This window comes from Heterodontus francisci, chromosome 15 (assembly GCF_036365525.1).
Source record: "Heterodontus francisci isolate sHetFra1 chromosome 15, sHetFra1.hap1, whole genome shotgun sequence".
NCBI lineage: Eukaryota > Metazoa > Chordata > Chondrichthyes > Heterodontiformes > Heterodontidae > Heterodontus > Heterodontus francisci.
The window spans coordinates 47743253-47759959 of NC_090385.1; the positions used below are offsets into that span (position 1 = coordinate 47743253).

General features: G+C 45.0%; 1 protein-coding gene across 1 annotated transcript in view; it reads right to left on the minus strand.

Moving 5' to 3' along the window:
* The window catches only part of tex11 (testis expressed 11), a 245081-nt gene that overhangs the window by 112808 nt on the left and 115566 nt on the right, over nt 1-16707 (minus strand). The window contains exons 15-17 of the mRNA XM_068046993.1: nt 13087-13189; nt 11640-11764; nt 5375-5460 (exon numbers count right to left, since the gene is read on the minus strand). Of these exons, the coding sequence (XP_067903094.1) occupies nt 5375-5460; nt 11640-11764; nt 13087-13189 (314 nt within the window). The remainder of the gene's footprint in view (nt 1-5374; nt 5461-11639; nt 11765-13086; nt 13190-16707) is intronic.

Below are 16707 nucleotides of genomic sequence, written 5' to 3' on the forward strand. Positions count from 1 at the left end.
AGGAACTGAAGGTAATTAATATCAACAGAGAAAAAGAATGAGAGAAATTAAGGGACTAAAAGCCAGCAAATCCCTAGGACCTGCTGGCCTATCCAAAGGTTTGAAAAGAGGTGGCTGCAGAGATAGTGGATGCACTGGTTATGATTTTCCAAAATTCCCTAGATTCTGGAAAGATCCCAGCGGATTGGAAGTTAGCAAATGTAACACCACTATTCAAGAAAGGAGGGAGAGAGAAAACGGAACTACAGGCCTGGCATCAGTCAGCGGGAAAGTGCTGAAATCTGTTAAGGAAATCTTAACAATGCACATAGAAAATTATAGTACGATCAGGCAGTCAACATGGTTTAACAAAAGGAAATTGTGTTTCATAAAATTATTAAATTTTTTGAAGATATAACTAGTAGGGTTGATAAAGGGGAATCAGTAGATGTAGCATACTTGGATTTTCAAAAGGCATTCGAAAGAGTGCCACAGAAGGTTAATACACAAGATAAGGGCTCAAGGAGTGAGGGAAATATATTAGCATGGATGGAGGATTGATTAATGGACAGGAGACAAAGAGGAGGGTTAAATGGGGCATTTTCAAATTGGCAGGCTGTAACTAGTGGAGTGCCACAAGGATCAGTGCTGGGGCCTCAGGTATTTACAATCTATTTTTGATTTTGAGACTAAGAGACTGAGAGTAATGTATCTCAGTTTGCTGATGATACAAAGTTAGGTGGGAATGTAAGGTGTGAGGAGGATGCAAAGAGATTGCAAAGAGATATACACAGGTTAAATGAGTGGGCAACAGGGTGGCAGATGGAGTATAATATGGGGAATTGTGAGGTTATTCACTTTGGTAGTAAGAATAGAAAAACAGAATATTTTTAAAAAAGGCATAAAACTGTTAAATGTTGATGTTCAGAGAGACTTGGGTGCACTCGTACAAGGAACACAAAGTTAGCGTGCAGGTACAGCAAGTAATTAACAAGGCAAATGGCATGTTGGCCTTTATCGCAAGGTGACTGGGGTACACAAATAAGGAAGTCTTGCTACAATTGTATAGGGCTTTGGTGAGACCACACCTGAAGTATTGTGCGCAATTTTGGTTTCCGTATCTAAGGAAGGATTTACTTGCCTCGGAGGAGGTACAGCGAAGGTTCACTAGATTGGTTCCTGGGATGAGAGGGTCGTCCTATGATGAGAGGCTGAGTAAATTGGGCCTAAATTGGAGTTTAGAAGAAAGTGAGGTGATCTCATTAAAACATACAAGATTCTGAAGGGGTTTGACAGGGTAGACACTGAGAGGTTGTTTCCTCTGGCTGGAGAATCTGAAACATTGGAGCAAAACCTCCAGATAAGGGGTTGATTATTTAGTACTGAGACGAAGAGAAATTTCTTCAGCCTAGTGAATCTTTGGAATTGTCTACCCCAGAGAGTCATGGATGCTTCATCATCGAGTACATTCAAGAATGATTTCGAAAGATTTTTGTTTTCTCAGGGCATCAAGGGATATGGGTACAGGCAGGAAAATGAGTTGGGGTAGCAGATCAGCCATGATCGTATTGAATGGCGGAGCAGGCTCTAAGAGCTGAATGATCTACTCCAGCTCCTACTTCTTTTGTTGAATAACAGGAAGATCATGTCGAATCTTCCACCTCAAGTCCACCGACCCACTTTTTAAAATTCCCTTGGTACCCAAAAATCTATCGACCTTTGTCTTGAATATACTCAATGGCTTGAGCATCTGCAGCTCTCTGCAGTAGAGAATTCCAAAGATTCACAATGCTTTGGGTGAAGAAATTCTGCTCATCTCAGTTCTAAATGGCTGACCCCTTCTACAGAGGCTGTGACCCCTAGTTCTAGATTCCCCAGCCGGAGAAAACATTTTCTTTGCAACTACCCTGTCAAGCCCCTTAGGAATTTTATATCTTTCAATCAGATCACCTCTCAACCTTCGAAACTGCAGGGAATATAGGTATAGTCTACTCAATCTTTCCTCATAGGACAATCCCCTCATCCCAGGAACCAGTCTAGTGAACCTTTGTTGCATTCCCTCTAGGAACTTGGGCTGAATTTTATAGGCCCCCGAAAGGGGTTCGGAGGTGGGTGGGCCACAGAACTGTGAGAGGCACGGGGCCCGTTGCAACGCAATTTTGTCGGGGACGGGATAGACCGAAGACAGCCTTCCTATCCAGAACAAAAACAAGAAATGCTGGATTCACTCAGCAGGTCTGGCAGCATCTGTGGAAAGAGAAGCAGAGTTAACGTTTCGGGTCAGTGACCCTTCCTATCCAGAGGCCAATTGAGGCCCTTAAGTGGCCTATTAATGGCCACTTTAGGACCTCTTCCTGTTGCTGCTTCGATTTAACCAGCTGAGGGTGGGGGCCTCCATCTCACAAAGAGGATGCCTAGTAAAATGAGGCGACCTCGCTGCGGGCTTGGAGGGGAGTCCTCTTCTGTGGACTGTGGCCCATGGAGGTCTCCCATCGGGAAAACCTACACCTCCCTGAACCACCCTCCTCCTGACTAAATGCCCACCCTCACCCCATGCCCCCTTCGAGGCCCTGGCGACCCTGCCTCACTCACCTTGGATCCAGTCTCCAGTGCAGGGCCTGGGTCCAAGGCCTCTTGCAGTACTGGCAGTGGCCACCGCTCCTGGTGGCGCTGCTGATACTGCTGAGTTGCCAGCCCTGTGAACTCTTGGAGGCGGGACTCCCATTTTGAAAAGGATGTGGTCCCGGTCCCAGGCTGTTAATTGGCCCAGCACTGTTGAATCGCTCCGTGTAGGCTCCAGCTGGCGAGGCAGGATTCGCCCACCTTTTCGGCCCAGTGCCAGGAGCCCTGCCATGGGCACAAAGTTCGGCCCATGTTCTTTCTTAGGTAAAGAGACCAAACTGCACACATTACCTCAGGTGTGGCCTCACCATTGCCCTGTATAATTGTAGTAAGATTTCTTTACTCTTGTACCCTAATCCCTTTGTAAAAGCAAGTGGCAAGGTGGCTGGGAGGTTATGGCGATGGACTGCTAATCCATTGTGTTCTGCTCACGTGGGTTCGAATCCCATCCTTGTGGGCGGCACAGTGGTTAGCACCGCAGCCTCACAGCTCCAGGGACTCGGATTCAATTCTGGGTACTGCCTGTGCGGAGTTTGCAAGTTATCCCTGTGACCACATGGGTTTCCGCCGGGTGCTCGGTTTCTTCCCACAGCCAAAGACTTGCAGGTGATAGATAAATTGGCCATTGTAAATTGCCCCTAGTGTAGGTAGGCGGTAGTGAATATGGGATTAGGCCGAAGGACCTGTTTCAGTGTTGTATCTCGAAATAAATAAATAAAAAAGCTAACATACCATTTGCCTTCCTAATTGCTTGCTGTACCTGCACGTTAACTTTCCGTGATTCATGTACTAGAATACCCAAGGTCCCTCTGAATGCAAACATTTCCGAGTCTCTCACCATTCAAAAATATTCGGCTTTTTTATTTTTTCTATCTAAGTGGATAACTTCACGCTTCGCCACATTGCATTACATTTGCCATGTTCCTGCCACTCGTCCAACCCGTCCATATCCCTCTTCGTGTCCTCCTCACAGCTTACTTTCCCGCCCAATTTTGTATCATCAGCAAACTTGGTTACCTTACACTTGGACCCCCTCATCTAAATCATTCGTTATAGACTGTAAATAGCTGAGGCTGAAGTACTGATCCTTACAGTAGCCCATTAGTTACAGCCTGCCAACCCAAAAAGGCCCATTTATTCCAGTTCTCAGTTTACTGCCCATTAACCAATATTTAACCATGTTAATGTACTACTCCCAATACCATGTGTCCGAATTTTGTGCAACACCCTCTTGTACGGAACCTTATTGAACCTTCTTCATCAGAATGGAAAGTTACTGACCTGAAACATTAGGGGGGAATTTTATGCTCTCCTCTGTGTCGGGAGAGCAAATAATCGGGCGGTTTGGTAGCAGGGGAGGGCACCACTACCTTCCCACCTCCACTCAAATTAAGTCCGGGGTAGAAAGGCCTGTGAATGGCCTTCCCTCCCCATCGCTAATTGAGATCCTTAAGTGGGCAATTAATGCCCAATTTAGGGCCTCATCCTGCTGCTGCCGGAATGAGCCTGTCGCCGCACGGGGAGCATGGCATGCTTGCTGGCTCTGGGGGTCCCTCATTAAAAGGCATTTAGTGCTTGAATGAGGGACATGGCAACGGGCAGGCAGGGTCTGCTGAGAGCCACACCCCTGCACGCTGCCGACCCCCCTACCCTACAACCCCCACCACACAAAACCCCTCCCGCTGAGACTTACATGTGGCCTGAGTCCAGGGCCTCGAGTGAGTGCTCTACTAGCAGCAGCCACTGCCTCTGCAGTGGCGCTGCTCAGTGAAAGAACTGCGGGCCTCTGATTGGCTGGCAGCTCTCAACAGGCGGAACCTCTGCTGCCAGGGTCCTTGATCCCGGGGAAGGTCCGCTGCTCTCCACTTAAGTGCCTAATTGACACTTGATTTGGTGGGCCTTCCCAGAGGAGGTGACACGTGGCTCTCGCTGGCCCCTTTACTGGTGGTTAAACCCCCTGGCCCGGATAAAATCCCGGCCATTTGTCTATTTCCCGCTCCACAAATGCTGCCTGACCTGCTGAGTATTTCCAGCATGTTTTGTTTTTATTTCAAAATTTAAAGCATCTGCAGTCTTTTACTTTTTTATTTTTGTGTTGTTGATTGAGGAATGAATCTTAGCCAGGTTATTGGAATAACTCCCCTGCTCTCTTCAAATAGTGCCACGGAATCTTTTACATCCATCTGAACAGGTAGACAGGACATCAGCTAAACATTTTATCTGAAAGATATACTATGTACACTCTCATTACACTTACTTTAACTGAGTTTATGGATGGTCACTATCTATCCTCTGTTGGCTAGGCCAATAGAATGGCATTGGGCAGAAAAAAATGTTCAAACTACAACTTGGTCATTTTTGACAATTAAATACTGACACCCTGCAGTTTCCGTTGGCTGCAGAAAGTTTAAAATAAAGCAGTGAATAGCACTTGGTCATACTCTAATGTGCATCTGGGGACACACTAGAGAGTGAAATGCGGGCAAACAGTTGGAGATACGTTTCTTGATGATAATTTGCATCCTAGGAGATTCTCCAATCTGTCCACTCTCTGTGCACTGAGTGACCAAAACTGAACAGCATGGCTGCGGGGTGTGCGGAAAGAGGGGGAAATTAAGTCAGAAATTGAGTAGAAGCTTCTTCAGACAGTGAATTGGGGTCTGTAACAATGTCACTGTGAGAAAGTGTTGCAAAAGTAATTTTGTTTTAGATTTAATAAGTGTGAGCAACAGGATGTTCCACTTACTGAGTCACATCAACACCAGTTCTGTACCTGATAGCGGTGAACAATTGACTACAGTCTTGGGAGAATTCACATAAATACTCAAATGCCCTTCTGGCAGCATCCTCTTGATCATTCTAAAGATATTCACATATAAGATTTTAAGGGTTAGATCATCAATCATGTTGAAACATCACGGTAAGCATTTAGACATTTACAAAAAACAAACACCTTTTAACTAAAGGCACTTATTACAAATCACCCTGTAGGTTCTTTATTCTCAACTATGCTTTTTAACAGTAACTTTAAAAGACTGGTAATTTTTGCAGATACTTTACGAATACAAAACATTAAAAAGACAGGGCTACAATTTGCAAAGTGATAATACTCAAAAATAAGAGAAACATTCGATCCTGCCAACAGCTGGGATTCCCCTCCTTGGAACAAAGATCCAGCACAGTAGGAGATCCACCTGCCCCTCTGAATCTTCCCCACCCTCAACCTATGTACCTGTGTCAGGGTATTTGTGTGTGACCTAAAGAAGAGGATAATGGTTAGAAATTGGAGACCATAAAAGAGCTCTATGCACAGAACATGAGCAGGAACAGCAGTCTGCTTGCAAAAGGTTAAGTGTCCTTCTGTAGAAAGCATGGCACTGCAACATAATTATCACTATGACAGTTTCCATTCCTTCAGCTTTCAGCTTCCCTTTGCACATCCAAGACTTCCTCCCTGTGGTGGTGGTGGTGGGGGGGGAAGGGGCGTCAGAGTCATATGATTTAGTTGCACTCCACCCCCCCATTGGCATCTTGTTTCTTGCCATTTTATGACTTCTTCTCCTTGAAGTGCAAGTAGTGTGAACTGTGATGGCCAGACTGAATAAGTAGAGCAAAGAGGGCGAGTGCGTATGATACAAGTTTACTGAACACTCCAACGTACCTTTGAAGAGGGAAAATGCAGATAATGTGAGGCCAGGTTCATTTGCAGGTGGCAAGTTGGAGGGCAGTGGTGTTCATTAGTATGGGCACACTGTTCAGTGCTAGTTTTAAAATGTGCTTCGCTAAGAAGAACTTTGGTGAAGAGATTGCAGACATTGTGGGACAACAGAGTTTTATAGGTAATTAATTCTGCCTTGCTAAGCCTCAAAGTCACTAAACATGCTCTGGCACTGTCCAGCCATTCAGGATTTTGTGGAGGTACTAATAACCACCACTGCTATCTTCCTCTACAGAGCTTCAGATACTAACTTAATTGGTCTCTTCCCACCTTCATCCCCTGCCTCATTTTCATCTCATCCTCCAGAAAATAATTCTGGGAATGAGTATCTCTAAGGCTGAAGGCTTCAATAATTCCACTCAACTAAATACTAGCAAGACAATGGCCACAAAATCTGGCTCTGTAGCAGTTCCAGCACTATGGGAGCTCCGTGATGACAAAAATTGTGGAGCGTCTGCTCCTAATAACTTCAAACGCAGCTTGCACAGATCACCATGTTTTGAAGGGCGATAGCGCGGCCATCCTGTGTGTGTACTGGATGCATGCAGAATGGGCAGATTGTGAGTCAGTAAGCATTTAATGCTGATTTAGCACCCTACTTGCCATTTTGGATCTCCCAAGTCCTGTTAACTCCCTCTCAAATATGCACATGCCTTCAGCTACACAACTTTCAGGCCAAGTGCTTCTGACTTTCTTTTGCTGCTGAAGTGTTAGTGGAAGTTCTGGGTTGTTGGAGGAGTTGCCAGAAATTCTTTCAGTCAGAAGGGAGTGGTGCTGGGAGGAGTGGTGTGGTTTTGATAGGCTCTGAATCCACCACTTGCTCCCAGTCATGGGGCTACAGCTGCATTTCCATTGGGATGGAACTGAGAGAGGAGAAGCTATTTGCAGAGAGAAGAGGAGCAGGAGGAGGGTTCTCAACATGAAACCTTACCCAACATCAGAGAACACCGCTCCTCCTGAACCTCTGCCAGGCGCAGTGTCTCTGGCGAATGTGCTTCATCAAGAACGTGGTCACAGAACTGTGCCACCTTCTCGACCCAGACCTGCAGAGCAGGATGAGGACAGCGTTGCCAGTGACTGTCTAGTTCACCATGGCCCTCAATTTCTATGCCAGCGGATCCTTCCAGGCTACAGCCAGTGACATCATCAACATATCGCAGTTCACCATCCATTGCTGCAACCAGGAAGTCACCAAGGCCCTTTACGCCAGGAAAAGGAACTTCATTGTCTTCTTTCGAAGCAGAAAGCAGCAGGAAGAGCAGGCACATGGCTTTTCCAAGATAGTGGGATTCTTCATGGTGCAGGAAGCCATTGAAACTGCATGTGTGTGGCTCTGCAAGCGTACCTCAATAGGAAGATGTACCAGAACTACAAAGGATTCCACTCCCTGAATGTGCAGCTGATGTGTGACCTTGCCCAGACCATCCTTTTGGTGAATTCCTGCTATCTGGGAGCAGTCACAATGCTTTCGTCATGTGCCAGTCAACTATTCCAGCCCTTTTTGAGCCCCCATGTCAAACCAAAAGGTGGCTGCTTGGCAACAAGGGCTTCTCACCGTACACATGATGAAACCCTTCCGCCACTTGATCGCATGTGGACAGCGCTCCTATACTGACAGCCATGCAGCAACTTGGAACGTTGTACAGCAGGTCAATGTTCCCTTTAAAATTCAGTTGTTGTGCACAGCCTGTTTTTTTGTAGTGCGTGGTCCCTTTAAATTTTTTTGCCTGGCCGTTATTTCTCACAGTACATCAAAAGGACGCAGCCCTTGCCACTATGGTTGTGGTGATCAGCTCAGAAAGAGGAGGAGGAAAAGGAAGGGAGGAGGTAGCTGGGAAATCATCCTTTTGGACTGGCTCTAGTTCCCCTGAAAAAAAATCCCCAGATTACCACCATTCCACACATCTCCACCTTTCCATCCCTCTATTATGGACCATCACAGTATTATCTTGGCCAAAATCCTGAAATAAAAGATGCCACAAAACTATTCCATAACAAATTTATCCAACAACACTTCCAATATTCAGCTATTTAACCTTGCGCTTTGGCTTAATGCCTGTCTTGCAGCTGCCTTTACCTGGCCTAGTGCCCCTATGCAGTGCTACCCTGTGGCTGTAGCATGGTTGGTGGAAGGCTGCTGACCTTCAATGGGTAGGTCTGCAGATGGCCATGTGGGACATCCTTGACAACAGCAGGAGTACAGGATCGTGCGCTATGGAGCCACTGCCACTCCCCTGGGGCAGACTCTCAGCAATCCCAGTAATCTTCTGGCACACAGATTGCTGAGAACCTGCAAGGCCCTTTGAGCACTGGTATCCACAGCTATGATAGCAACAGCCTGGGGAGGTGGTGGTGTAGCGGTAATGTCACTGGACTAGCAACCCAGAGACCCAGGCTACTACTCTGGGGACATGGCTTCAAATCCCACCATGGCAGATGGTGAAATTTGAATTTAATTAATCTGGGAATTAAAAAGCTAGTCTAATGGTGACCATGAAACCATTGTCAATTGTTGTAAGAACCCATCTGGTTCACTAATGTCCTTTAGGGAAGGAAATGTGCCCTCCTTACCTGGTCTGACCTACATGTGACTTCAGACCCACAGCAATGTGGTTGACTCTTACAATGCCCTCTGAAAAGGACTTGTGCTGCAGTGGAAGCTAAGATATTGACCATCAGCTGCTGCATCAAGGTTGAATCTGCAAGTGTTCTCACGGAGCTGGACACCACTTCCATGCTGTAAAGCATGGGCTCCAAGCACAGGGCTTCACACAGAGGTAAGTTGAAGCTGGTGCTCTCCAAGCCTCTTGACAGTGACAACAGGCTCTCTGGAAGGCCTGCCAATGCACCAAGCATTTTGGTCTGCACACACATTAGCCTTTTCCTGTACGCCGTTCCACCGAAGTCCTCATCCAAATCTATGCAGCAGAACCCGTCTGCAACCTCACCCTCCAGCGACCTAGCGTATGCACGGTCCTTTCCTACTGAACTTGCTGTAGTCCACTCTTACCCTGTGACTCACCACTATACTGCCCTCTAAGGAATGCACCCTGCCAGTATCTCAGCTGGTGCCTGCAAGTGTCACATCAAGTGACAGTGCTTCTTCCTTAGAGGTATGCTCTTCCTCTGGGCCTTCATCTTCAGGCAGCACTGGCTGGCCAGGCGGCAGTTCTTGGGTATCTGAAATCACAAATGCGTAACGGGAGAGTTAGGGTGAGGGAAGTGGGTTTGGGTGGAAAGCAAGAGGTGCATGGCTGGCACATCATACCAGATTGCGGGTTGAGGGAAAAGTGGGATTTGATTAGGTATTTAAGGCCGGAACATACTGTTATCCTTGATGGCTTCAGTTGCCACAGCCTAAATCGATAGCTGCACCAATAACGCCGAGCATTGTCTCCTCCAGCGGGATGAGGACATGCAGTCATGCCATTCCCCTGACAGTTCTTTGCTGCTGCCTCATGTGTGTCACCTTGTCCTGCAAGGGAGAGGGAAAAGTGTCAGTGAGTGTGTTGAAATGTGCTTGGGTGATGTGCCTGTCATAGCTGAAAGTACGTGGAAGCTGTGAGATGTGAATGTGAGGCATGCAGCAGTGGTAAGTGTGTGAGAGTGAGTCATAGCATATGAATGTTAGGCATGAGTTCTTTTTGCTAGAGATTGCTGAAGGGTGATGAGTGATGGGGGTGTGGTGTATTGAGAAGAGTGTGAGGTTGGCGATTCCGTTGGTAGGAGATGGCAGTGAGAGGTCACTGAACCTTTACCGGCAGTGAAGGTAAGTCCTCCGTGCCAGACTCCTGGCACTGATCTCTGTCATGCGCACAAGAAGTGCAACGATACGAAAATTATGGACAAAAACTGAAGAGTTATAAAAACTGACTTTTTCTTTTAGAAAATGGACCTTTCTTTCAAAAAATGGACAATGTGCTCTAAAATGGCCACCGAAGGAAAAGGACTTGGCCTTTGTATATTCAAACAGTCTGACAGGGACAAAGGAAGATCTTCAAAGCGAAGAGGTATCAATTGCACCCATCTTAAAATATTCCAGAATTGAATGGGTTCTTCTAAAACAAAGAAGGTGTGAAGTAGCCTTGTGGCTACTTGTGTGATCACCACAGGGGAGACACCAAAGCACCCCACCAGGAGGCGAGATGTAACACAGCTTTACCTTAAAAAGCAGTCTAGAGAGGGAGAGACACCAAGAAAGCAGCATTCAAGAAGCTGGTTTCCAGCAAATCAGAAAGAGTACTGCCTTGCTGTAGTGTTCTACATCTACACTTTATACAGCAGTGAACTAGAAGTGATCCACCGTCTTCAATTGAATTTTCAGCCAAGAGAAATCTGCAAACACCTCAGGCCTGGAACCGAGAACTTGACTTCTAAGAGAATTCAACAGGTTTACCGTGACTCTCCCCCGAAACCTACTCCCCACTTACGTGTGTGTGTGTGTGTGTGTGTGTGTGCGTGTGAGAGTGGATGCGACAATTTTGGGATAAGGCGTACTGATCAATAAACAATTGATTTTCTGTTTTAAACCTACAAAAAACCTGTCGCTCTCTGTTTATTTGACAAATAAAACAAAAAGGGGTTAAACCCTATTAACAAAACACACTTGCTGCGGTCAGGTGGAAACCACCCAAACCTCACCATGTGGCGATGGCTATTTGCTCCCATTGCCTTCACAACATATCTTTGGAGGGTCTCCTGGCCCCCTGCGGTAAGATGGCCTCTCTCTTCTTTTCCACCTGCACTGCATTTAAGAACCCTGGAGCCCTAACTCAGGCCCGCTGCTCCTTTGCTGCAGATTCCTCCGACTCAGAGACTCTTTCCCAGCCACTTCCAGCATCTATCGCAGCCAGAATGCACCTCTCCTTTAAGAGGTGCAGGCTAACTTTAAGAAGTGCAAGCTAGCTTTAACTGGTGCTGGCCTCACATGAACCTGGGCCCTTGTTGAGCGTGCCGCCACTGAGCAATGCATTTGCACAGGTCTGCATATTGCAATCATGGAGATGAGAACAGGCAACACAAAGTTTGTGTGCTGCCTGCACCACTTCCATCAGGTATGTGGTAATTACGCATCACGATCCCAGCACCCACTACAAACCTTACCAAACTTTTCCTCCAGTGAATTCAATTTCCAAACTCTGGTATTAACAAACTCAAGTACAGATGTGTTGATAACATCAATAGGATGATTATTGTGGTGCACATCTTTTCATTGAAGTCATTTCAGACAATCTTGAACAATTTCGACTGACAAAAATTGTTGAAAGAAAAATCGTTTAAATTAACAACCGTCTAAACCTCTAAAAATCCTCTTCTTTACCTCCAGAGCGATATGTGCTGCGAGACTCAGAAAATCAGTCACTGGGATTCTATTGGTTAGCATATTATCTTCACACTCTGTCGGTCTTTCCGCAAGCTTTCCTATGGTTTTAATTGCCTGCGTAGCTGAAAAGGAGAAAGCTATAGAAATTAAATATAACCAGTCATATTCTGAAATAATTCCATATTACTTAAATTGGGGTGCACATTTTCCTGCGGAAAACAACTAATATAAGGCACAAAATCAGGAAGAATATAATAAAATCATGGGCAGTATTTTATGCTCTTCCTCATGGCGAGTTTGGAGGCAGGGAAAGCATTTAATCAGGTAGGACGGTGGCGAGTGGGGACCCCGCCATCTTTCCGCCTCCACCCCGATTAAGTCCGTGGTGGGAAGGCTCATGGAAGGCCTTCCCGCCCCACCGCCAATTGAGGCCCTTAAGTGGGCAATTAATACCTAATTAAGGACCTCTCCTCACTGCTGCTAGTATTAACCCAGCAGCGGGTGGACCTGTCACCACGTGGAGAGCAGGACATACAAACCCATGCAGGTTGCTTGTGGTTTCCAGGGGATGGGGTGGGGGCACACGCGAGGTTCTCTCATTCAAAGGCATTCACTGCCTGATCGAGGGACCCGGAATCGGGAAGGGGGAGATGGGGGAGGCCAACTGAGAGCCACCCACCTGCACTTGCTGCCGACCGCCCTACATCCCTCTCCCCCATGACCCCCACCCACGAAACCCCTCCCGCTGTCACTTACCTCTCGCCTGGGTTGCTCCGTGATCCTGGGCCTCCGGTGGCTGTTGTTCCGGCAGCAGCCACCGCCTACCCGGTGTCACTGCCGAGCAAACAAGCTGTTGGTCTCTGATTGTCTGGCAGCTCTCAGTGGGCGGGACTTCTAGTCCCCAGGGTCCTGATCCCAGGAATGGCCTAACGGTGGTCTCTCAAGTGCTTTGGAATGTGGCGGGCCTTCCCCAAAGGAGGCAACACGGGTCTCTCGCTGGCTCTTGAGTCGTTGGTCGAGACCCGTTGCCTCCAGAGAATTCCCCCCAATGTGTGCAATTTTATATTTACATTATTACACGGTGTTTTCCATTTAAAAAGCAGAAGTAAAAAATGGGTAGGAATCCAAGTTATTCACTTACATTTAATTGTGTCCATCTCCTTCCCCCACCTTTCTTTTTAATTTCCCCAAAGTTTCCTTTAAACCACACTTTTCCAGCATGGGTTGACAATCAAACTTCTTCCTACCCTCAATATTTTACTGGAGGTTTGACTCACCCCATGATTTACCTTCCTTAGTTCAATTTTAGCAAAGCATGAAATAAGGCCGGTGTTAACATTGCCAGTGAGCTATTGGATATTAGTATCATAACCTCTATATAAAATACACACTTGATATTTCAATAGATCTTTTAATCCGCAACAGTTAGCAGTGTAGCATCTACCTTTTTGTATATCACTTTCCAAAATGGCAATTTTGTAGACACTGAACTGGGTGAAGATATTATCTGGATCAATTTGTTCTGCTTCTTTTATAGCCTCTTTTGCCTGGATATAAAACGTTTAAGGAAGGTTCATTAATCTACAATTTGAAACAGCTTGACCATTCTCCATTGTTAATTTCTGTAAAGAGCAAGTACAACTTTAAAATGGTTTATCACAATTATTTAGCACTGCTAATAGATGTGTCATTGTTAGGGAAGGTATCAAGTGGTAAGAGTGAAAGGCTGCTAGTTCAGAGGCTGTTTTCTAATTAGACTTTTGAGATTAAGGGAATGTTGTCAATGACAGGTACATGGTATTCCAACATTGATGGCACTCATCAACATAAAGGACCTGACAAGGAAAACTAAAAATAAATCAAGAAGAGGAACTAACTGGATTCAACAGAAGTAAAAAAAAAAAGTTGTGATGGAGAAACAAAGTAAATCTCCAGAACCTAAAGGTTTCCACCCCAGGGTATTAAAAGAAGTAGGTGAAGAAATTGTTGATGCATTAATCACCTCTCTTGATTCAGAAATTGTCCTCTTGGATTAGAAAACTGCTGATGTGACTCCCCTACTTAAGAAGGGTATGTGAGGTGAATTAGGAAATTATACATGTATTAATCTAATGTCAGATGTGGGGAAGTTACTAGAACCTGTTATTAGAGGAAGAGTGACTGAGCATTTGACAAATATGAGCTATCAGAGAGAGCAGTCATGGATTTGTAAAGGGTAAGTCATGTCTAACAACCTAGTTGAATCTTTTGAGAAGGTAACTAAGGTGGTAGATAAGGGAGCATCGACAAATGTTATTTATATGGACTTCCCGAAGGCATTCCACAAGGTTCCACGGAAGAAATGGATAGTCTTCAAAGAATTATTACATAGTTTACAGCAACTATACATTCCTTCAAGGCACAAAAAGCCCAAAAGGCAGTCAACCGTGGCTAACAAAGGAAGTTAAAGATTGTATAAGATTAAAAGAAAAGGCCTATAAAGTTGATAGAAATAGTAGTAAACCTGAGGATTGGGAGGATTTTAGAATACAGTGAAGGAGGGCCAAAAAACCGATAAAGGGAGAATAGAATATGAATGTAAACTAGCAAAAAACATAAAAACGGACTGTAAAAGCTTCTAAAGGTACGTAAAAAGGAAAAGTATGGCTAAGACAAATGTGGGTCTATTACAGGCAGAGTCAGGAGAATTTATAATGGGGAATAGAGAAATGGCAGAGAAGCTAAATGATTACTTTGTGTCTGTCTTCACTGAGAAAGATACAAGAAATCTCCCAGAATTAGAGATCCAGGGGATTAGGGAGAATGAGGAATTGAAGGAAATTAATATTAGTAAGAAGGTTGTATTGGAGAAATTAATGGGGCTGAAGGTTGATAAGTCCCCAGGACATCCCAGAGTTTTGAGAGAGATAGCTGTAGAGTTAGTGGATGCATTGGTGATCTTCTTCCAAAATTCTATGGATTCTGGAATGGTTCCTGCAGATTGGAAGGTAGCAAATGTCACCCGACTATTTAAGAAGGAAGGGAGAGAGATAACAGGGAACTACAGACCTGTTAGCCTTACATCAGTAGTAGGGAAAATGTTACAATCTATTCTAAAGGACAGTTGGATAATAATGATCTGATTGGGCATAGTCAACATGGATTTATGAATGGGAAATCATGTTTGATGAACCTAGGTTAGAGTTTTTTGAGGGTGTTACTAACAGAATTGATAAAGGGGAGTTGGTGGATGTGGTATACTTGGATTTTCAGAAGGCTTTTGACAAAGTCCCCCATAGGAGGTTGGTTAGCAAAATTAAAGCACATGAGATAGGAGGTAATCTACTAGCATGGATTAAGGATTGGTTAACAGGCAGAAAATAAAGAGTAGGAATAAACAGGTCATTCTCGCATTGGCAGGCTGTGAATAGTGGGGTACCGCAAGGATCAGAACTTGGGCCACAACTGTTCACAATATATATATATATATAAATGATTTGGATGTGGAGACCAAATGTAATATTTACAAGTTCGCGGATGACACAAAACTAAGCGGGAATGTGTGTTGTGAGGAAGATGCCAAACCGCTTCAAGGGGATTTGGACATACTTAGTGAGTGGGCAAGAACGTGGTAGATGGAATATAATGTGGAGAAATGTGAGGTTATCCACTTTGGTAGAAGGAATAGATGTGCAGAGTATTTCTTAAATGGTAAGAGATTAGAAAATGTAGATGTACAAAGGGACTTGGGTGTCCTCGTCAATAAGTCACTGAAAAATAACATGCAGGTGCAACAAGCAATTAGGAAGGCTAATGATATGTTAGCCTTTATTGCAAGAAGTTTTGAGTACAAGAGTAGTGAAGTCTTGCTTCAATCGTATAGAACCTTGGTTAGACTGCACCTGGAGTACTGTGTGCAATTTTGGTCCCCTTACCGTAGGAAGGATATTATTGCCATAGAGGGAAAGCAATGAAGGTTCAGCAGACTTGTTCCTGGGATGGCAGGACTGTCCTATGAAGAGAGATTGGGGAAACTGGGCCTGTATTCTCCAGAGTTTCGAAGAATGAGAGGTGATCTCATTGAAACTGACAAAATACTGAAAGGGACAGACAGGGCAGATGCAGGTAAGATGTTTCCCCTGTTGGGGAGTCTAGAACCAGGGGACACAATTTCAAAATAATGGGGAAGCCATTTAGGACAGAGATGAGGAAAAATTTCTTTACTCAGAGGGTTGTGAATCTTTGGAATTCTCTACCCCAGAGGCCTGTGGAAGCTCAGTCATTGAGTATGTTTAAAGTAGAGATTGACAGATTTCTAAATACCAATGACATAAAGGGATATGGGGATACTGTGCGAAAAAGGCATTGAAGTGGATGATCAGCCATGATCGTATTCAATGACAGAGCAGGCTCGATGAGCTGAATGGCCTACTCCTGCTCCTCTGTTCCTAAACTGATAACAGTTTAAGTAGGTTAAGTGAGTGGACAAAAGTTTGGTAAATGGAGTATAATGTGGGAAAATGTGAAGTTATCCACTATGGCAGGAAGAATAGTGAAGCAGCATATTATTTAAATGGAATGAGAGTGCAGAACTCTGGGGTGCAGAGGGATATGGGTGTCCTGGTACATAAATCACAAAAGGTTGGTATGCAGATACAGCAAGTGATTAGGAAGGCAAATGGGACATTGTTATTTATTGCAAGGGGAATGGAATATAAAAGTAGGGATGTTTTGCTACAGTTGTATAGGGTATTGGTAAGACCACATCTGGAGTACTGTGTACAGTTTTGGTCTCCTTATTTGAGAAAGGATATAAATGCGTTAGAGGCAGTGAAGAGAAATTTCACTTGACTGGTACCTGGGATGGGGTCGGTGGGGGGGTGCGGTTATCTTATGAGGAAAGGCTGAACTGACTGGGTCTGTATCCATTGGAGTTTAGAAGAATGAGAGGTGATCTTATTGAAACATATAAGATCCTGAGGGGACTTACAGGGTGAATGATGAAAGGATGTTTCCCCTTGTGGGAGAGACTAGAACTAGGGGACACAATTTAAAAATAAAGGGTCGCCCTTTTAAGACAGAGATG